Here is a 23,123-nt window from a genome sequence, read left to right as displayed (position 1 = left end):
ATTAGAATTGTTTTTTCCCAAAAGGAAAGTATTTCTCAAGTTCACTATTAGAAGTATTTGGTAAGGGGCTTCCTTGGTGGCGCAGTGGTTAAGAATCTGCCTGCCAATGCAGAGGACACGGGTTCAAGCCCTGGTCCAGGAAGATCCCACATGCCATGGAGCAACTAAGCCCATGTGCCACAACTACTGAGCCTGCGCTCTGGAGCCCGCGATCCACAACTGCTGAAGCCCACGTGCCACAACTACTGAAGCCCTCGTGCTTAGAGCCCATGCTCTGCAACAAGAGAAGCCACCACAGTGAGAAACCCATGCACCACAACAAAGAGTAGCCCCCACTCTCCACAACTGGAGAAAGCCCGCACGGAGCAACGAAGACCCAACTCAGCCAAAAATAAATTAAAAAAAAAAAGTATTTGGTAAGAAAGGGGTTAAATTAAGGTACACCGTATGGAATACTGGGTATCTAGCATTTTAGTTTCCTTCGTAGCACTCTGGAAGGCTTTTCTGACTCTGACTGGTCTCATCTGTCCATCCTTGGCCGTCGTTTCACATTTTGGTCCATAATAATTCCTGAGATGTTTCAGGATGATTAAGACTCCCCATCCCTAGTCCAAACTTTCTGGAGTATTTTTCATGGTTGGCTGGAGTATGTAATGGATCTGGCTTCAATTTACTTATTAATTATAAATTTACTTATTTATTTTATATTTATTTTTAGCCGCGTTGCGTGTTTGTTGCTGCACGCGGGCTTTCTCTAATTGTGGTGAGTGGGGGCTACTGTTCGTTGCCGTGCGTGGGCTTCTCATTGCGGTGGCTTCTCTTGTTGCGGAGCATGGGCTCTAGGCGCGCGGGCTTCAGTAGTTGTGGCTCACAGGCTCAGTAGCTGTGGCTTGCGGGCTCTAGAGCACAGGCTCAGTAGTTGTGGCGCACGGGCTTAGTTGCTCCACGGCATGTGCGATCTTCCTGGACCAGAGCTCAAACCCGTGTCTACTGCATTGGCAGGCGGATTCTTAACCACTGTGCCACCAGGGAAGTCCCTGGCCTCAATTAAAAAAAAACACACATACACTTCTGTTAAGTGTTACCATTTCATATGTATTGTACTCCAACCTGAAAATTCCTGAATTTTTTGTTGTTTCCAGTTTCAAATTCTTTAATTTGTGTTTACCTAGGACCAGAGATTCTTGTGTAGATCATAAAATAATTCAAGATAGAATAAAAATCAGTCTGTTTCACTCTCATGCACAGGTCCGGAAGCACATCAATGATCTTTATGAAGATCTGCGGGATGGCCATAACCTGATCTCTCTGCTGGAGGTCCTCTCAGGCATCAAACTGGTGAGCTTCTCTCTTCTCCTAATAGGGCCACAGGTGTGGCCCTATTAATGACATATGGGTCCACCTTGTTGAGTGCTAGGGCAGTGACTGTCACTGTGTACTCTGTTACATGGGAGGAAAAAGTAGAAGACGTAATTGGTGGACTTTATTTATAACTCAGACTTAACACTTTATAAATGCTGTAATTTCATCTTAATTTAACATGATGTATCATATATTCTCATTTCTTGATGGAATCAAGTATCAGTTCTGTTCCTTTCATATTTGTATGTTTTCTCCTTACTTGTTCTTTATCTATTTTATAGATGCTAGTGTTTCAGGAATAGCAGATTTAAAAGATTTTTGAATAAGGTGTATTTTTCTTCCTACAGCTTTATTTCTAGTCTATATAGACTCCTCCTATTTTTGCTTCTACCTATGAATTGTTCTATTTCTATATTCAACGAAGACCTGAAATTTACATTTAAAAGCCCAGGTATTTAGAGTCATTTTTTTCCAAATCACCTCACTTTCTCCCTTCTGGGATTCACTGTCTTTCACAGGGTTGGAGAAGTGCTGAAGTTGCTGTCTGAGCATAGCCCCAGACGGAGTACATCTGGGCTCCTTGGATAATTAAACATGCCTGCTTCCTCCCCAGATGTATTAAATGTGGCTTGTGGAAACACTTACCTGTCTGAGGGCAAAGGCTGTCTGAACCTCTTGGCTCATGAGTTCTTATCTTCACTTTGTTCATTGAGGGGTCAGCGTAACCTCTCTGTGGGCTCATTGTTTCCTATATGGGAGCCTAATGGAAGCCTGTGATCCTATGCAGCTCCTGCTCTAACTCAAGCGTTGGAGACAACATACTTTTCATTTAGAAAAGGCCAGGGCTGAATACCGGAAACACCTGTGAGGGAGGAGTGCTCTGGAGAGGCACACCGCTCGAGGAGCTGGTGGAGCCAGCGTGCTCACCGCCTTTGGTGAATTCTTAGTCATTGTTTGTTGTGTTTCAAGAGCAGGATTTGGCACATTAGATTTCACTCCCTAAGTAATAGCTTCTTCCACGGTTGGAGCTTGCCTTCCCCTGGGGCCTTTGTTTTGGTTTCACTTTTTTTTGGTCTTACAGTAGAATTAATTTTATAATGTTTAATGGCCTAAAATTGACAGGTGCTTTTATTAACATAGCCAGTACATATGAATTCTAGTTCTTCTCTGGCCCTCATTTATAAATCTCCTAAGTAATCAGAATTTTACTTTCACTGTGCTGGACTTACCAGTGCTCACAAAGTTATATTTTGGGCAGTTTGGCTGGTATATTTGATGAACTTGTAGTGATTTTATATTGAAAAGTGATTCTTTTCAGTGATGTCGCTTAAAAAACAGGTTAAAACCACTCCAATCTGATTTCTTTTTCTAACCTTTGAAAACCTACAGCTGTTTATGGAGATAGTCGTAAAATATCATCTTTTCACCAAAAACCACCCAAATATGTCTTTCATGGTTATTCTCATCCTCCTCTCTGCCTTACTTGATTCACAGAAGTAGGGAGGGTGGGTGGCCGTGGAGAATTAAAGCTGTGTTTCAACAAAAGAAGTGTTCAATTTAACCATCTGCTCTCGTCTTAATTTGGTTTTTGCATCTTTCTGGAGGTGGGAGGGTATTTTCATATTTATTTTCACCTTTTTTTTTCCTGCATTCATTTCCTTTTCGTTCATGTGTTGTGAATTTCCTGTTACTCCGTCATGTCTTTCTCTTGGTTGGTGGCCAAAGGAGTCAGCAGGGCTGAAGACCCTCCGTGTGGTGAGCGTGCCCTCCTGGCGCCGTACAAACAGCAAGGAGCAGGAGGAAGATGATCATGATGATGTAGTAGGTCCTCCTGGGGCCCCCAGCACCCCAGCCGGCACTGCAAGGCCATCAGAGAGTTTGGGGTTCTCTAGGGCTCCAAGTAGCTCAGTTACCAGTTGCCTTCTTCCCTGTCCGCCTGGGAATTTGGGTCCCAAAGAAAGTGGTTAAAACTAATCGTGCCTCTTGCCACTGTTAGATGATCCTGGAGTGGGAATTGTTTTGCTTATCTGAGAGTAGCTGGCACGAAAAGAATAAGGGTGTTCGGTGGCATCAAGTCCCTTTGTGACCTGGAGACCCATGGCTTTCCGGTGGCCTTGCTATGTTGTCTGAGTCGAGATCACAGAATCGTGGAAAGCTTAGTTGACAGCACGACAGTTATTGCTTATGACTCCACACTCCAGACTAACGGGGACTGTCCATCTCTCTGGCCTCCAGGTTGTCACCACACACCATGTCATTTGTTTTCAGAAGAGCCTGGTGTTTGCAAACCACTCGCTGCATGGAGATACTCTGCTTGGTCAATAACATCTCTAGTTGCTGCAGAGGACAGATATTTAAATGGCATGTTCTTAAGCGTATTTTTGGTGGGGAGTACTTAGGAGTAGAGATTAGAGTGTGTAAGAAGGCCATTTTCTGCTTGCAGGCTCTAAGCTATGGCCTATGATCTTTCTCCAGAAAGAGGGCTTAGGCAATATCCCCATTCCCTGTCCTCTTAAAGTCATCTTTTCACCTCATTGATCTCCCTTCCCATTGCCTTAGAGTCTTCAGTTTCACAGGCTCTGTCATCTTCTAAGCTATAGTCACAATTAGTTTAGCTGAAATGACTGAGAAGAGGTTCTCACTAAGAAGATTTTTCCTAAAACTTTGACTTATGAAGTTATCCTGTTTCACAGAGAGGCCTCATCCTCTCTGTCGATTACTCTGGTTTGGAAGTTTTGCTTAGAAGGGTTAGGGGACCCCCACAGAGATGCTTCCACCCGATCTTTCCATGTGGTGGGTTACTTTTTGCCCATTTCAACCTGGGGCAGTGTTTCTTCTGTGCAGGTGCCCACAACAGAGCTACCTTGTATTTTATTGGCCTTTAATTAGTACCAATTTGACATTTACAAACGAATTGGGTATGATCTAGTGAGAGTAATGTTTTAGTCCCAATTGTAGTAAAATAAAAACAACATTGGAAAGTGAGCAGGAGAAAATGTTCCAGAGGTAGGTAGCAGTCCCTGTACCCACTGGGGAAACACTTCCTGCACTTCTGGATGGATAGGAGTTGAGCAGTGGACGAGGCAGTGGGGACGGGCACCAGGGGCCCTGGGTGAAGGTGGGCTTCTCCCCCGTGGCTGTTATGACATCCAGGACTGAGTGACTGGCAGGAAATACCTTTCTTTGGAGGACTGTGTTGAACAGCCCTACGTCATCAAGGTCTTTTTTGCTCTGGGTATTTCATACTGGCGTAAAGGGTGGCTTTGCTACACCAACACCCATCTTCCTAGAAAATAGGTTTCTTCCTGATTTCTGCCTTCCATTCTAGGTTTTTTCACTTGCTTGTTGAGCATGTGTAACTCCTCATTCCCTAGTATAAAATTGGCTACCTCTAGTTTCTTTTGCCAGGTTTGTAATACAGTTGGCTGTGTCCAGTACTGTGCAGTATGCAATTAGGACTTTCTACCGTTCTTTACAATAGCATTTAACTGCGATTCTGGGAGCCATAGAGGCAAGTCTTTGTTCCCATTAACGTCACATCCAGAATCAAGTTCTGCCACGTACGACTGCAGAAGAACCTGTAGAGGAGCTGCGGCACTACCTAAGCGTTTGCATTCACACGGGCTGTGTGTTCACGGGGATCCTAGTGGTAAACAAGGCCTTCTGGGGCCTCAGCAAGCATGGTGAAAACACACACAGGTCCTGCCCTGGGGGGTGCTTTATGGGATGCTCCCACGCCTGGCTTCAGTCATGAGGAATTCTTTGTGGTCTTTTAGTCCTTGAAATGAAAGAGGAAAGTGGTCTGCACGGGTAAATTGGTGTAGCTGAAATTAACGTCCCTTTTGTTTCTTGGTTTGCAGCCCCGGGAGAAGGGCAGGATGCGTTTTCACAGGCTGCAGAACGTGCAGATTGCCCTGGACTTCCTAAAGCAGCGGCAGGTAAGAGTGTCCCGTGTGTTCCCCATTCTGCCAGGGAATGTTGGCATCGGGTCCCTAGGTGTTCTCAGTGCCCCTGGTATGTCCTCAGTAAATCTGACCGATGCAGTTCTGAGTCTTGCTTGCTAGTGAGCAGCTGTATTGTGTTTGAACAAATCATTTGGTGGTCCTTACACAGAGTTTGTGGCCTGTCTGAGGGGGGGAGAGTCTTAGAGAAGAGCAAGACATGAAAGATTGACTCACCTCGGGTGGAGGTCAAAGGGAAGATGAAAAATAAACCAGCTCAGAAGATGGGAAATGGTACATCGTCTAGGAAGAGGGAAAACCAGAGTGCTCCATCATCTTGAGAACTGGGTGAGGGGATGGTCAGGATGGCTGAACGGCACGTGGAGCTGAGGCGAAGGTCTCAGCTGTGCAGCATTGGTGACTTAAGAGAACAACCTCAGCAGAGCAGAAAAGTGTTTGGGACACATAGTGAAGAAGCTTTTCCCTCTTTACTAAATAAGGAAGGAAGGATAAAGAAGGAAGATGGCAACATATTTTTAGACATAGGGGGAGAAGCCAACGAAGAGAGGAGAACAGAATGAGAGCAAGGAGGAGTACGAGTCAGAGCCTGTTACCCCGGAAGGTGCCTTGGAGATCCTCTAGTCCAGCCTTTTTGTTTCATACGGAAGGAAACTGAGAAATGACCTGCCCCAAATCACACAAGGTAGAGCAAAGCTGGGACTTCCACCGAGGTCTCCTGACACTTGTTTAACGCTCCTTCCGTGCTGCTTTCTACACACGTTTCCTCCTCCCATTGCTTCCTAATTGATGGAACCAAGCCCAGGGATAGAGGGATGAGATACAGAGCACAGCTGACGTGGTTTCTTTGAAAAAGAAAGGAAAAAAATGCCTCTTCTGTGATACAGGGAGGAGGAAGGAAGGAGGGATAAAGACAAAGAGAAAGTTTGTGGAGAGGAGGAAGGTGGATGGATGAGGGAGTCAGAGATCATCTGCCTAGAGAGCTGTTTGGAGAGACTTGGTATAGCTGCAGTCGCCAGGCAACAGCACCGGTCACGATGACATTAGATGGTACACATAGTTTTGGAGTTAGTTCATTTCTGTCACTCTTATCAGTAATTCTCATTAACTTGGGAAATACTTTTTCTGTGTACTCCTGTAGCAGTTTGCTTCTAATATAATACTTATTACTTTATTGTTATTTCTCTGTTTGCTGTAATGCATTGTAGGCCCGTGAGGACAGGGAACGTGATCGTACTTAACATTTTTATCTTCATCACCTGTCATCATGAATGGTCCATAATCAGCACTTAATAAATATTTGTTGAATACATTGATAAATGAAAAGAGGTAGGAGAATTGGAGGCGGACGTGTTTAGGGGACCAGAGAGAGCAGCGTTGGAATGTCTGTATGTAGAGTTACAGGAAACCAGAGAGGGCCTTAATGGGCAAAAGGTGAATTGAGAAGAACTGATTAGCTAGAAATATAAATAAGGATGGAGAGGAGATTGGTTACTTGGCTACAGTAAAAATGTGAGCGGTTAACAGTGGACACAGAGAAGGGCAGAGAGAGCTCTAGAGCAGTTCTTGCTTATGGTGAGGTTGTAGCTGTGCAGGTGTCCAAAGCAGAGTGAAAATGAAAGTCATCAGAAGTGGGAAGGCAGACAAGTTGTACAGATGGGTGATACTTGGGTCATCGAGATGAGTGTGACAGTTATCAAGAAAGGTGGTAGAAGATGAGGTAGGAAAGGTAGGAGTTAGGTGTGAAGTCTCCGAGGAACAGATTGGCAGAGGTTGGAAGGTGGCTTGGCCAAGGAAGGTAGACTTCAGAAAACAAGGGGAAAGCTGACAGAGTTGGGACTGAGGAACGTGGACTTGGCTGATACTGCCAGCCTGCCAGCTGTGGGCTGCTTGTGATTAGAAAACCTGCACTAAGACCAGAAGCAGGTTGTCCCACTCCCAGTATACAGAAGAGGAAACTGAGATACAGAAAAGGGAAAGAATTTGCCCAGGTGTCTTGGTCATTCAGGTTGCTGTAACACAGTATCACAGCCCTGGTGGCTTATATACAACAGAAATTTATTTCTCACAGTTCTGAACGCTGGGAAGTCCAAGATCGAGGCAGATTTGGTATCTGGTGAGGTCCTGGTTCAGAGATGGCTTTTAGCTGTGACCTCACATGGTGGAAAGGTCGAGGGAGCTTTCTGGGTCTCTCTCTTTTTTTTTTTTTTTTTTTTTTTGCAGTACACGGGCCTCTCACTGTTGTGGCCTCTCCAGTTGCGGAGCACAGGCTCCGGATGTGCAGGCTCAGTGGCCATGGCTCACGGGCCCAGCCGCTCCGCGGCATGTGGGATCGTCCAGGACCGGGGCACGAACCCGTGTTCCCTGCATCGGCTGGCGGACTCTCAACCACTGCGCCACCAGGGAAGCCCTCTGGGTCTCTCTTATAAAGATACTAATTCCATTCCCTCAAGGCCTAATCACCCCCAGAAGGTCCCACCTCCATATACCTTCAGATTGGGTGTTAGGATTTAACATATGAATTTTGGAGGGACACAAGCATTCAGTCTACAGCACCGGTCACCATAGTGTAAGGGAGAAGTGAGGCTTCTGTTTGAGGTCACTAGGTCCTTTAGTACATGAAGATTTCAGTTCAATTGAAGAGAAAAAGGGAGGGCAGCTTCAGGACGGTTTGCCATAGTTGTCAGGACCTCCATGAGGGTACAACAGACACTCGCAGGGGTGGAGGTGGAACTGGAAGTAGGCTGGTTTTCCTAGGACAGTCTTGGTTTCAGCACTGAAAGGCCCACGTCCCAGGAAACCCCTCAGTTTCCAGCACCCAGGGATGGTTGGTCACCCTGGTGGGGGAAGGGCCTGTGTGTCTGTGCACATCGTGTTGCTGGAATGAGATTTTAGGAGTAAAGCATATGCTATGGGAGGTGTGGGTAGGTGGGCATGTCTGCGACAAAGGAGGGGAAATAGATGGGAGCAGGCCAGAGACCAGTAAGGGACAAGGGGCAGATCTCGCTCTCTCAACCTTGAAGAAATAAGAAAGAAAAAGAAAAAAGTCAGGGCTGTGGTGACTTAATTAAAAAGCAACTCATAATAGCATGTGCTTGCAAGGTTGCTTTGCTGGTGGGATTGCAAAATGGTACAATCACGCTGGAAGATACTGGTTGGCCAAAAAGTGCGTTCGCTTTTAAAGTAAAAATCAGACACATTTTTTGTTTTCACCGAGAACTTTATTGAACAAATATATTCACCCTTTTGTTCCACTGCTTTCTGCCATTTTTCAGGCAACTTCGTAATTCCATTTTCCCAAAACTTTTTATCTTTTTGAGCAAAGAACTGTTCCAGGTGCCTTTTACAGTCTTCCAGGGAATTGAAATTTTTTCCATTAAGAGAATTTTGTAAATACCTAAATAAATGGAAATCTGAAGGTGCACTGTCTGGTGAGTACAGAGGGTGAATCAGAACTTCACAGCCAAGCTGTAACAGTTTTTGCCGGTCATCAAAGAAACTTATGGTCTTGGCGTTATCCTGATGGAAGATTATGAGTTTTCTGTTGACTAATTCTGAACGCTTTTTATCGAGTGCTGCTTTCACTTGGTCTAATTGAGAGCAGTACTTGTTGGAATTAATGGTTTGGTTTTCCAAAAGGAGCTCATAATAGAGGACTCCCTTCCAATCCCACCATGTACACAACATCACCTTCTTTGGATAAAGACCGGCCTTTGGTGTGGTTGGTGGTGGTTCATTTCGCTTGCCCCACAATCTCCTGTGTTCCGCATTATTATACAGTATCCACTTTTCATCGCCCATCACAATTTATTTTAAAAATGGAACGTTTTCATTACATTTCAGTAGAGAATCACAGGCGGAAATACGGTCAAGGTTTTTTTCACTTAACTTATGTGGAACCCAAGCATCAAAGCGATGAACATAACCAAGCTGGTGCAAATGATTTTCAACGCTTGATTTGGATATTTTGAGTATGTCAGCTATCTCCCGCGTGGTATAACGTTGGTTGTTCTCAATTAATGTCTCTATGTGATCGCTGTCAACTTCAACTGGTATACCTGACCGTGGAGCATCATACAGTGAGAAATCTCCAGCACAGAACTTCGCAAACCACTTTTGATGCGTTCGATCAGTCACAGCACCTTCTCCATACACTGCACAAATTTGTTTTTGCGTTTCAGTTGCATTTTTACCTTTCTTGAAATAATAAAGCATTATTCGCCAAAATGTTGCTTTTTTTCTTCAACATTAAAATGGTTACACAAAAATTCACCAATTTTGATGTGTTTTTTTAAATGCACACTGATATGACAGCTGTCACATACAATCTAACAAAATTGTTTTGAATGAAGTTAAAGACAACTAAGTGCTACTAGAGCCATCTGACGGAAGAAAACGAACGAACCTTTTGGCCAACCCAACAGTTGGGCAGTTTCTTATGAAGCTAAACGTATACCATATGACCCAGCAATCCCACTCCTAGGAATTTACCCTAGAGAAATGAAAACATGTGCTCGCACAAAAAACTGTACATGAATATAGGAGCTTTATTCATAATTGTCCCAAACTGGAAACAATGCAAATGTCCTTCAATAGATGAGTGGATAATTACAGTGTAGTATATCGGTATAGTGGAATACTCCTCCACAACGAAAAGGAGCAAACTGTTGTTGCATGGAGCAACTTGGATGGGGATCTCATGAACATTATGCTGAGTGAAAAAAAGCTATTATCAAGATTACATACTGTGTGATTCCATTTATATGACATTCTGGAAAAAGCAAAATTGGGAACAGATCAGTGGTTGCCAGGATTTAGGGCTGGGGGCAGGGTTTGACTACAAAGGGGCAGCTTGAGATCACCTTTTTGGGTTGACGTACCTGTTCTGTTATCCTGATTGTGGTGGTAGTTACACAAATCTGTACATGTGTGAAAACTCAGAACCAATTTAACTGCAAAAAAACCAATTTAACTGCATATAAATAATGAAAATCTATAAAAATGAAATCAAAACAAAAAAGTCACAGAGCTCTGAGACCAGCTTCTGTTTCTTTTTCAGGTGAAACTAGTGAATATTCGCAACGATGACATCACAGACGGCAACCCCAAGCTGACCCTGGGCCTGATCTGGACCATTATTTTGCACTTCCAGGTAGGGTCTATGAAGTTTGGGGTCCTGGGTGCTTGGTTTGGACATGGCCTAGAAAGAGTTAGAGGTTGCTCTGCCTTCCAAGGGCACACTGAGGCTTGCTTCTCCATATTTGGCAGTGAATGAGGGTGAGAGTGGGAGCTGGAAAGGAAGATTAGGGTGGCCTGGAGGCAAAGCTCTTGCAGTGTAAACCCAGAACTTCCTCATCATTTGCATGATGAAATGGGATTTTTCTCCTGTTTGTGCTTTGGCCCTTTCATTGGCAGTCTGGTTATTAGAAGTCTGCTCAGCTGAGTCAAAACTGTCTCTTCAGGGACTCAGAATGTGAGGGGTGGGGAGAGATGTTGGATTTGATGCTCTAGAAGGGTGGAGCGAAGCCTTATAATCCTTCTTTGTTGTAGACTTTTCCTCATCTCTAATGGTCTTAAACAAGCCTAGTTAATTGTAGCACTGTCTTAGTTATTTCGGGCTGTTATAATGAAACACCATAGGCTGGGTGGCTTAAACAACAAACATTCATTTCTCACAGTTCTGGAGGCTGGAAGTCTAAGATCAGAGTGCTAGCTTGGTTGGCTCCTTGGTGAGGGCCCTTTTCCTAGTTACGCCCTTGCATGGCCTTTCCTTGGGGCATGCATGCAGAGAAAGAGATCTTGTGTTCCTTCATCTTTTTATAAGGACATCAATCCCATTATGAGGGCTCCACTCTCATGACCTCATCTAAACCTAATTACCTGCCAAAGGCCCCACTTCCAGATACCATCATATCAGGGTTAGGGCTTCAATATATGAATTTCGAGGGGACACAAACATTCAGTTCATAGCAAGAACCTTGGTCTCTGGGTTTGTATATGTGTTTACAATCACAACCTTGTAGCATCCATCACACCCAAGAACAGTGGCATGTTGGTAGTGTTCACATGGTCACACAGCCTTCCCGTTGGTCCCCCCTTAGAAGATAAATCCTTTTCAAGTCTGGATTGCTATTGGAAAATCACAGCCCTATTTTTATAAGTAGACTATCTTGAATCACGTTAGCTCAACTAAACAAAACTATTTCTCAGACAGTTCTCCTATACCCAACAGCTGTATACAAGGCTGATCGATTACAGGGAGCACTTCTTTTTTTTTTTTTTTTAATTTATTTATTTTTGGCTGCGTTAGGTCTTCGTTGTTGTGCGCGGGCTTTCTCTAGTTGTGGCGAGCGGGGCTACTCTTGCTACTCTTGGTTGTGGTGTGTGGGCTTCTCATTACAGTGGCTTCTCTTGTGGAGCACGGGCTCTAAGCATGGACTTCAGTAGTTGTGGCGTGGGCTTTTAGTTGCCCTGTGGCATGTGGGATCTTCCCGGACCAGGGCTCGAACCCGGGTCCCCTGCATTGGCAGGCAGATTCTTTACCACTGTGCCACCAGGAAAGTCCCCGGGGAGCATTTCTTGAGCAGGTGGGAAAAGAAGGCTAATATTAATATCTCAAGGCAGTGACTCCCAGGGCTGTGGCTGCTGTGATGTCCCAGTTGGGGAGTCAGCGCCACCTGCTGGGTGAAGGCAGAACAGCAGGTGTCCCAGAATTCCTGAGAATCTGGGAAATTCTGAGAGCTCAGGGTTTATTTCTTGGCGCTCTGGTTTGGAACCAGTGCTGGCAATCTGCAGCATAAGTAGGCTTAGGAAAGTGTGGAGGTAACGTGTGTTTTTGTGGAACCACAGGGTGTCCTCAGGCATGCTTCGGATATAGGGATAACCACGAACATGAAGTTGGCAGTGTGCCTTGGCAGGGTGGGAACAAGAACTTTGCTGAGCTTTCATAGAGTTACCCTCTTGGCACCCTTATGAACAGAGGGGTTTTTTAGAGAAACTTTGTTGGTTGTTTGTATTTCACCACAGACCTGCCTTCACTTTGAGAGACCAGTGTTATTCCTCATAGGTGTGAGGTAAGAGGAAGCTGTCCACTGGGTCTTTGTTTCTCCTGACTGCAACTAAATTCAACAAAAGGGAAATTCAGAGGTCAAGGAATGAAAATTGAACTGGCTAATTAAAATTTTCCTGGGACAGAGGAGATGGTGGTAATGTTCCTTAACTGAACACTGCATCAGGAAAATGTTCTCTCTTACTCTCTCTTTAAAAATTTGTTATGAAAAATTTCAAACATATATAAAAGCAGAGAAAATAGTATAGAACCACCATGTACCCATCACCTAGCCCTACAGTTACATACTCATGGCCAGTGTTATTTTGTCTATATCCTGATCCACTCCTCAAACCCCCAGGAGGTTATTTTGAAAGGAGTCCCAGACATCATATAATTTCATCTGTAAATATTTCAGTGTGTATCTCTTAAAGACTCTTCATTTAAGCAAACCACAGTGTTATAACACTAAAAATCAGTAATTTCTTAAAACCATTGAATATCTGAGCATTGTTCAGATTTCCCCAGTTATCTCATTTAAAACATGGCTTGTTTGAATCAGAATCCAAACAGAGTCCACACATGTATTAAATTTTCCCCTCCTCTTTTTCTCCCCTTTTGGTTTGTTGAATAAATCAGGTCTTTTGTCCTATGCAATTTATGTAAAGATGCTGGTGGCATCTGTGGGATGTTTTCTAACAGCATCCTCCATCCCTCTCTTGTATTGCCTGTAAACTGGTGTTTCAGACCTGAGGCTGGATCATACTCAGTTTCCCTTTTTTGTGGGGTGGGGGGCGGGCAAGGATGGTGATGTTGAGTTGTATACTTTTTTTTTTTTTTTTGGCTGTGTTGGGTCTTCATTGCTGCGCTTGGCCTTTCTCTAGTTGCAGCGAGCGGGGGCTACTCTTCGTTGCGGTGTGTGGGCTTCTTATTGCCGTGGCTTCTCCTGTTGTGGAGCATGGGCTCTAGGCGCATGGGCTTCAGTAGTTGCAGTAAGCGGGCTCAGTAGTTGTGGCTCACAGGCTCTAGAGCTCAGGCTCAGTAGTTGTGGCGCACGGGCTTAGTTGCTCTGTGGCATGTGGGACCTTCCCGGACCAGGGATTGAACCTGTGTCCCCTGCATTGGCAGGCGGATTCTAAACCATTGCACCACCAGGGAAGTCCCGAGTTGTATACTTTTATTGCTACACATCAGAAGGCACATAATGTCTGTTGTCCATCTGTTCGTGATGTTAAGCTTGATTAGTGAATTCAGGTGTTATCAGCCTGATCCATCCATTGTAGATGCACTCACTGTTAGCTCTTCACCTGAAACTTTAGCAGCTACTGTTTGTCATTGCTAGTTCCATTATTTCATTAGAAGCTGCAAAATGGTGATACTCAAAATTCTATAATTCTTTTGTAAAGTAGAATTTTACTTTATCCATTACCCTGAGAGATAGCTCCTATAGGAAAGGCAAGATACAAAGATTAATGCTTTCATCTTTCCCTCTGTTTTACCAGTTTTCAGAATAATTAGTTGATCCTCTAAGTTTCTCTGAAGACCAATGAAAGTTTCTTTGTTGATATTTATTTTCCTTTAGTATCAGTGTGACTCATGGATTTTTAACAGACTTAAATGTGTTCTAATCAAATACAGCTGTCATTTTTCCTAATACTCAGCTCCATCTTTGGCCAATGACTTTTTTCAAGTTGACTCTGAGTCCTTTGTCATGATCCCCATAGTCTTGATAATGTGCTTTATTTCTTGTGTGAAGAGCTGTTCCAGATATTTTTTGTATATTTCCTGTTTCAGGCCTGGGATTAGCAATTTCTCCAAGGAACTGAAATTCTTTGTTGACAACAATCTGAGTGCTACCGGGTTGGTCACTGTCTCTAGGCGTTTTCTGTGGACAGAGCTAGCTAACACTTCTATTTTTCTCTTTTAAAAAAATCAAGAATTTATAATGATGTTTCTAATTCAAACTTAGAATTACAGAGTTTTATTCAACTTCTTTGACTTTATGTTTGTATCCTTTTTTTTTCTTATGCTGAAAATCTTGACGCTATCTAAGTAACACATTACTTTTTCCCTTTTTCATACACACACAAGCACACGGATGCACGCATACATAAAATCATATATATATTATAGCATATATAGAAAGTCATATATATTATATGTAATATATTTGAATCAAAATAACAGTGACTGTTATTATTAACAACACAATTACTGAAAAATTTGTGATTTCTTTGCAGTTCTTTTTGTCCTTAGTGTTTATCTCCTAAGGACGTACAAATAATTTTGTTTTATAGTCATTTGAAGTAACTTCTCTCTGTGTTGTTAAGCCATTAATTCAATACACAATTAAGTTCATTTGTTTTTATATTCCTTCAGTTTTTAGGGATTGTTTTTTCCCTTTCAATTTTATTTTATATTTTATAGACCATATACATTGTTCCAAAGGGAAATTTAAAAAAGTTAACACAAGGTGTGTTCAGTGAAGTCTAGCTTTCATCTCTGCCCCCTCCATCCTGTTTCTTCCCTTTCCATATAGTTAGCTAATTGTTTTAAAACATTTTTTGGTTATCATTCTATTGTTTAAGAAAATACATTCTTTTTTAAAAACAACTTTATTGAGGTATAATTTATGTACCATAAAATTGACGCATTTTCATTGTGTAATTCAGTGATTTTTATGAGTTGTATAACCATCACCATAATCCAATTTTAGAACATTTTCATCATCCCACTAAGGTCCTTCTTGTCTGTTTATAGTTATTCTCTGTTCCCATCCCTAGCCTTAGGCAACCACTAATACGTTTTTTGTTTCTACAGATTTGCCTATTCCAGACATTTCATTTAAATGGAATCTTACAATATGTGCTCTTTTGTGTCTAGCTTCTTTCACTTAACATAATATTCTTGAGGTTCATCTATGTTGTAGCATGTATGAGTACTTAATTCCTTTATTGCTGAGGAGTATTCTGTTGTATGGATATACCATATATTTTGTTTATTCAGCAGTTGATGGACATGTGGGTTGTTTTCATTTTTGGGCTATTATAAATAACGTTGATTTGAATATTTGTGTGGATGTATGTTTTCATTTCTCTTGGCTATATACCTATGGGTGGAATTGCTGGGTTATAGGGTAGGTTTATATATAACTTTTCAAGAAACTGCCAAAGTGTCTTCCAAAGTGGCTGAACCATTTTATATTCCCACTAGCTCAGTTGTGAGAGTTCCTGTTTCTCCATATCCTTGTAATTGTCTGTCTTTTAGATTATAGCCATCATAGTGGGTGTGAAATGGTATCTCCTTGTGGTTTTAGTTTGCAGGAGAATGTATTCTTTTTTTTTTTTTTTAAGGATTTTATTTATTTATTTTTTGGTTGTGTTGGGTCTTCGTTGCTGCGCACAGGTTTTCTCTAGTTGCCGCGAGCGGGGGCTACTCTTTGTTGCCCTGTGCGGGCTTCTCATTGTGGTGGCTTCTCGTTGTGGAGCGCGGGCTCTAGGTGCGTGGGCTTCAGTAGTTGCGGCATGCAGGCTCAGTAGTTGTGGCTTGCGGGCTCTAGAGCGCAGGCTCAGTAGTTGTGGTGCACGGGCTTAGTTGCTCCATGGCATGTGGGATCTTCCCGGAGCAGGGCTCGAACCCGAGTTCCCTGCATTGGCAAGCGGATTCTTAACCACTGCGCCACCAGGGAAGTCCCGATTTTAGTTTTTAATTATGAAATTGTTAATTACACGGAGAAGTACAGAAAAGTATATAACAGATGTGTGTGTAGTCACCTTCAAAATTAAACAGATGTTAATATTTTATATTTGCTTTTATATATGCTTTTGTTTTTCTTTCCCAGTGTACCTTTCGTTTTTTCAGTCACTCTGAGAAGGCCAGTATGACTTACAGGGTTGTGTGACACATACTGCTTTGTAACGTGGTTATTTGTTTCACTCAATAAGTACTTGTTAAATGAATGGATATTGTATGAAGTTGGCCTCCTCGAAGCTGTGGGGTAGGTAGACCAGATAAATAGACTGTGGTGTCTGTTTTCCTGTGCCCATTGTTCAGATGAGCAAACTGAAACACAGAGACCAACTGACTTTTTTAGGTTATACATCCAGATACTAATAATAGGATTTCTTATCTCTTGGTTTTGTCCAGGCCTGTTTTAAGGTACATGTTAGGATTTATGATTTTTCTAGAAGATAAGTTCTTTAAAAATCAGAATCTGACAAAATTAGCTTTCCAACTTTCAAATGTTTATTAAATACTAGTGTATGTATAGCACTCTGAAATTTAAGAAGTCTGGGAGTTTAGGTCAAGAGTGGTCTTAGTTGGGTTTACATTTGTGTGTACTTTATGACACTTAGTGCTTGGCATGTAGATGAGGCATCATTCATGCTTGTGGAGTGAATGAATGAGCTTTTTTGCTCTGGAGTCTTTTATGCCCGCTGTCTCTATGGGAGACCTATGGGCAGTAAACAGTTAACTAGAAAAAGCCAAAGGATAAAAGATGAAAAATATGTGGGCACTAGAAATCTGCTCTCCCAGAAGGCAGCTGGCCATGTGTTGAGAGTTCAGCCTAGATGAGAAGGTGGTCCAGGGGAAAGTCCTTGTGATCAGAGTTAACTTACTCAGTAAACTAGGGGAAGCAGCGCCCCTATGGAGAAAAACAAGCACCTAAACTTTGGACGTCAGAACATAGCTACTACTTTCCTTAGAGCCTAATCAAGAAGAGTATATTAGGACCCTGGTGGTGGTGGAGTGCCTCATACCTCTTCGGTCTAGTAGTAAATGAGGAGAAAAGGGACTTAACATAGACCAGGCAGGGAGCCGAGCACTTTCAAGACACCATCCCATGAACCCTCTCTACAACCCCATTAAGTAAGGGGTAGCATCCATGTTTTAGAGGTAAGGAGACTGAATCACTTAGCAGGATAGTTACTTAGCTACTGAGTTAACAGAACTGGGAATTTGAACCTAGGTCTACCTTGCTGAACTCTCTGCTCGTTTCCTAGACCAGTTTTCCTCTGGAGCAGAAGGAAATGAAAGCCTGATTTGCCCAACATATGCAGAAGTTTAAGAAAGAAAAGGCTCCTAGAAGTAATCTGCTCAGCTCTGTCAGGACCGTCTGTCAGAGAAAACTGCAGCAGCAGCAGTCATATCCAGAGGCTGTCTCTCTTGCCCCTGAGTTGATCGTTTTCAGGAATTCAGTTTGCTTGTATTTCATGAGCAAAATTCAAGCTTGAGCCTTGGGGTGTACATCTGAGAAGTTCCATAGTTCCAGCGCTCTTTGTTGAAGGAGTAGAGGCCTGGTACCTGCCTGGAGAATTATATTGTAACATCAGATTTTTTGCCGATTAAGTGATTTTTCTGGAGTCTGACTGAGTTTCTCTCTCACGCTAACCTCCTTGTCTTGTTTCTTGCTGTGGTGTACAATGGCCATCAGATGGTGCTACAGCTTCCCAGTCAGCCTTTGTAAAGGCTTAGGGGAGAAAGGACACCTCCTGCAATGGTGAGGCAGATGGGGCATCAGTAGGGTCTCAGAAGTGCTGTGGAAGAGCTGTTGCTTAGGGGTTCTTATTGCTTTCCTTTGGTGGCGGGCATTTTTCAGGTCTCCAGGAGAGGTGGGTAGGCTTACGTAGAGCCAGGCCGACTATTTCTCTCTGCAGTGTGGTCTGGATCCTTTCGGTATAGAATAAATAGATTTGACCAGGAGGGAACACATATAAGCTCTGTCCTTCCACTGCATTTGGAGCCCTCTGGATTGTGCTGTTATCTCACCTGTCACACGCTATGCTAAAAACACTGGGGTGGGCAAATCCCACTGGTACAACAGGGTGGTTTTTGAATCCAACGTTTTAGACTTTTTTTTTTTTTTAAAGATAAGCTTTAAAGTAATTCCTGTAATTATTTTTAAAATATTTATTTAATTAATTTATTTGGTTGCACGAGGTCTTAGTTGTGGCTCGCGGGCTCCTTAGTTGTGGCATGAGAACTCTTAGTTGCGGCATGCATATAGGATCTAATTCCCTGACCAGGGATCAAACCCGGGCCCCCTGCATTGGGAGCACAGAGTCTTATCCACTGCACCACCAGGGAGGTCCCACCAACTTTTTAGACCTTTAATTCAGACTTCCTGCCCTGCTGCAATTTGAGTAAAAACCATCTGGGCCTCATTTTAGTGACTTCCTCTGTTACTCCCAAAGAGCAAGAGTTATCTTTTTGTTTCAGCCCTTGGTCCATGTGAGTCTAGTTGCCAATTCAAAACAGTGGAGTATCTTCCTGTTTTACTTAACTGAGTACAGACTTCCATCCCTGCTGCAGGTAGAAGGCAGTGTAACAAGGGTTTGAAGTTCAAAGTCTTAAACAGGGGTTCATGTTCTGGCTTTGCCACTCTGTGTAGCCTTGAGCAAAGGAATCCACTTTCTTGAACCTCAGTTTCTTTATCTGTAAAGTGTAAAATAATAGTTTTGACTTCATTTGGTTACTGTGGGAATTAAGTGAGACAGTCTATAGCTTAGCATGGGGCATGGCACATGACAAATGCTAAAAACATGTTAGCTGTCAGTAGCAGCAGTAATTACTGTTGGACATTCGTGTCAAGTGTTGTTCAGCAGAAACGCTGCTTCTCTGTTGTATACGGAAGTGGTATCCTTTTTACCGAGCATCCATATACTGTACTCAAAGCCGATTTCCGGGTTTTTCCTCCGTGTGTCATTGGCCAGCAGAATTAACAGATGTCTCTCTCCCTCTCTCTTTCTCTCTCAAAAGTAGGGAAATAAATGCTACAGGAGACTAGATCTTTAAAGCTTGTGTTTCTTTTTGTAACTATGAGGATTACTCTCTGGTCTCTCTTCTGGTTATAATTTTATTGTTTCTGACCTGAAAAAATCGAGAGTATGTTAATCCTGCTTGATATTTTCTTTTGGACATCTTGGTGCAGCAATTGAAATCTGTTTCACTTCACAGTTTGGGGGCCATAGTCCCCGGCCCTGGTTCCTCTTGGCCCTTCCCTTCCTGGTTGGTACCAGCCGCTGGCTTGCTTTTCCCCTCTTTCTCCTCCTCCTTCCTTCACGTTACCTTCTCCCAGGGCCTCTTTTCTTTCCCCCTCCCTTTTCCATTTACTCTTACATTCCCTCCCTCCTTCCTGCCCTCCCTAATTCCTCCCCTCCCCTGGTTTCTAGCTCCTTTTTGCTTTCTGTTTGTGTTTCTGAAGGCAGTGCTCCAATTACCTCATATTTGGAGAGAGGAAGCTGTAGCCAATCCGGTTTCTGTCTGCTTTTAGGTCAAGTGATTTCTGAACTGCAGTGAGATGCTTTGAATTTGTCTTGTTGCAGCTCTGAGCCTGTAAGATGGCTGTCTGAATCGGCAGCGGCTGGAAGAGACAGAGAGAGGCGGGGAGGGAGGAAGAATTGGAGGGATCGCCGGCATAGTGCATGTTTTTAAATGTGCATCTAATCCGATGAAGCCAAGGTTGGGATTTCTCTGGGATCCCAGGACTGGCTTAGCTGCGTTTTTGCTGAGATTAGGAGAGGAAAGCAATGGGAAATTCGCTGGGCTGCGTTAAGGAGCCGAAAGATTCAATAGCTGTTCCTGAGAAGACTCCCATATCTCCTAAGAAAAGGGTTCGGTTCAAAAGGAAGTGGAGGGGGAAGAAAACCCCTACTCCAGAGGTCTCTCGTGAAGAAGAACCCTTGCAAGGAACTGGAGTCATCGAAGAGACGGAAACCCTGACGAAGTTAACAGTGAGTCTCCAACAGGAGGAAGGAGTGGGAGGGGTAGAGCCACCCCCCACAGACATTTTACTGCCTGGGGACTCGGCCCCCGACTCAGGGGTGGGAGATCACGGGATGATAGTGCAGGTGAAGGAGAGATTCCAGGGGGAGATCCAGACTGCTCAGCTTTTGTTAGAGAATGAGTCATCAGTTGCCAGAGGGGTCTGGGATTCCCTGGAAGAGGGGATGACTGTCATCGCTCACCTGCTCGATAACCCCGCAGAAGGGAGCTGTGAGAAGTCAGTGAGCCAACTGGTGGAATTTCCGAGGACAGCATCCTGCAGCAGCAGGGCTGTGCTGCTGCCTTTGCATGGAGGGACTGCAGTGGAGAAAGGAGATACTCAGCTTGGATTTGGGAGCAGCACTTTCCCCAGGACAGACTGCCCCACCGACACAAGAAATCAAGACCATCTTTCCGACGGATGGAGTGTAGGGGGAGGAACCAAGGGTATTTTAAGTGCCCCTCAGACAGGTGCCTGGATTGTGGAACGTTCTCCTTCGTCACTACCGGCCCAGTCGAGAGGCCAGAGCTGCACAGAGCCTGCCCACGTGGGTCGAGTGCCCCCTCAGGTTCCCAGACTGCCTGCTTCTCAGAGTGATTTATCCATCAGTGGCCTGACTGAGAGCATCTTGCCCTCCTCCTCTGGCTATGGCAGCGATGGGCTGCACTTACGAGGGGTCCAGCCTAAAGATACCGAGCCTGAAAAGAGCTCCACGTCCTTCTCAGAAGAGGATGGCACCCTTTCTTTGGAGGCAAGCCCCACCCCCTTAGGGGGTCTGGAGGAGGTAGGTGGGCATGTTCAAGGGGTAGTTACACAGCGGTTTGTATTACTGGCCTCAAACTTATGAAAGTGGAATGTGGTGAGCAGTGAGGAGCTTGGTGCTGCTCCTCAAACTTTACCTGTTAGTCAAGTACTAGTAGTTAGCGACTGTTGCGCTTGGCAAGCAAAATCTGTTTCAGGTCTGTCCCTTGATGCTTGAAACTATCTTGTTGTCTCTGGGGGATCCCTGACTCTGGGTAACCATGCTATATAATTGCTCGAGCTATCTGGTGGGGTTATCTCTCCAGGTGCAGTGCTAGGTAATACTTAACTCTCAGGAGGTCTGTTTATTAGTGTCCCTGCTGTAGGAGGTTGTGGTATGGCACGGAGGTGATGGGGAGGCCTAACTGATTCCAAGATGAGTGTGGAAGGGGTGAGGGGTGAGGCACTGACCTCGGTGTGGTTGTTCTTCTCCACTGGAGAATGATGTTCTTATTGGAGCTGATGTAATTCCCCCCCCTTGGGGACACTGCTAATGACAACACCCATTCAATATGTGTTTAGGTGGAGAGGCTAGTCCTCCTTTGGTTCCTAATTCCAGCATTAGAGGAGAGGGGCTTGGATTTATCTGGAGATTAGTCCAGAGCTGGGGGGAGGGGGTAGAGAGGGAGTTAGGGCAGTTTGAAAGTTCAAGGCTAGAAACAGTTTGTTTTCTGATTGGACGTGTTTATGGCTCTAACATGTTTTTGTTTGTGAGATATATATTCAGACATAAGTGGAGGTGGTGGTAGTTTTAGGTGGTGGGTGCTGTGAGGGGTCAAGGAGCAAGTGAGAATTCAAGAGCTCTGAACACTGAGAGGGAAGGAGACTCAGCAAGACCTTGGGTGGCACAGGTTCTGGTCTGTCACATAGGGGTGTGATTGTGTAGGTGACTAAAGTTATAATTCATCAGTGACTGAAGAACTTTTATTGGCATGTCAGTCTCTGCAGCAGAAGAAATAAAAACTTAGGCTCCCAGAGCGGCAAGAGGTGGAAGATGGAGCATGGCATTTTCCTTGCTAGGCTGTGGGCAGCTGCCCTGATGTCTGCAGAGCAGACACTGTGGCCCACCTACAGGTGCCCTGCTAATCATCAACAGTATGAGGCTGAGGAGATACGTAAATTTTAAGGTGATCTGTGCTTAAAATGACCTTTTGGGTGATGAATTTCCCCCATGGATAGGCCCATTTCAGTGCCCTTTGTTATTATAGAGTTTGGAGACTCCAAACAGTTGGAGGAAAAGATGGCCATTGAAAAATATTTGTTATGCGGTTGGACAGGAGGCATCGTTGGGCTTTTCCATATAAAAATGTGTGTGTGTGTGTGTGTGTGTGTGTGTGTGTGTTAAAGCGGGAAGGGAGGCAGTGAGGCTGCTGGGGGGTGGGGTGTATTTGAGGTTCATCGGATAAGAGGGAATGTCAAAGTCAGCCTTTATCTTTGTACAGAACAGATGGAGAGTAATTGTGGCAGAACCAACTGCTGAACTGACCGCTTCTTTGATATTCCTGGGGTTAAAGTTGAAGCTGTGGAGGCATCACGATGATTTAGGATACGTGCTCATAATTCGGTGTGAGACTTTCAGAAAGTTTGGAGTATAAAATGTGAAGGGACTCCTAGTGGAAATCAGTTCTAGATAATGGCCCATAAGTGACTGTGGTGCTTTTGGTGTGGGATCTCCACCCTGGAGCGGGAAGGTTCTGGACAACTCTGTGAGGAGTCTCCAAGAAAAGATGGGTGGGAGTAGACTATGATCTGTAGTTTAACAGAATCAACAGCAGTGTGATTCTTGGGCTGTTCAGTATGAGAATCATACTGGTGTGTGGCGTTTTCTGGGCAGCCAGGCTCTACATCCCGTCCCAGCTACCGCTTGAGAGGAGACACAACCAGACTACTCAGTGATGGCCCAGGCAGAAAAACTAGGTGGCCCAGAGTCAGCTCAGAAGGCTGACACACCTCTGAGGCTCTGTGTCCATCAGGTGACGCAGGGACCACAGACTGACCATTCTGTATGACAGATAAGAAGTGACTTCTCCAGATAAATGTGAAATCCCTTCAGGATGAAAGTCCTTAAGGTCACAGCGGCCTCAAACCCTCTTTGGTCTCTGAAGGCATTGTCTTCAGGGAGCTGCCCCCTCCCTGGCAGGCTGTTCACACGGCGCGGCAGCTCAGGGCAGTGTGTTTTGACACTGCA

The 23,123-nt window shown here is 44.2% G+C and overlaps 1 protein-coding gene across 17 annotated transcripts in view; it reads left to right on the top strand.

Moving 5' to 3' along the window:
* The window catches only part of MACF1 (microtubule actin crosslinking factor 1), a 327,589-nt gene that overhangs the window by 120,990 nt on the left and 183,476 nt on the right, over positions 1–23,123 (top strand). For 16 of the 17 annotated variants that reach the window (XM_089895612.1, XM_089895649.1, XM_089895630.1 and 13 more), the window contains exons 3-5: positions 1,249–1,338; positions 5,223–5,300; positions 10,381–10,473. In XM_089895612.1, the coding sequence (XP_089751738.1) occupies positions 1,249–1,338; positions 5,223–5,300; positions 10,381–10,473 (261 nt within the window). Of the gene's footprint in view, positions 1–1,248; positions 1,339–3,087; positions 3,184–5,222; positions 5,301–10,380; positions 10,474–23,123 lie in introns of all 17 variants that reach the window. The other variant, XM_089895677.1, reaches the window with a different exon arrangement.

This window comes from Delphinapterus leucas, chromosome 1 (assembly GCF_059928025.1).
Source record: "Delphinapterus leucas isolate spDelLeu-1000000601 "Yukka" chromosome 1, BTC_Dleu_Yukka2, whole genome shotgun sequence".
NCBI lineage: Eukaryota > Metazoa > Chordata > Mammalia > Artiodactyla > Monodontidae > Delphinapterus > Delphinapterus leucas.
Note: the sequence above shows the minus strand (reverse complement) of the source record. Positions and strands in the feature narration are given on the sequence as shown.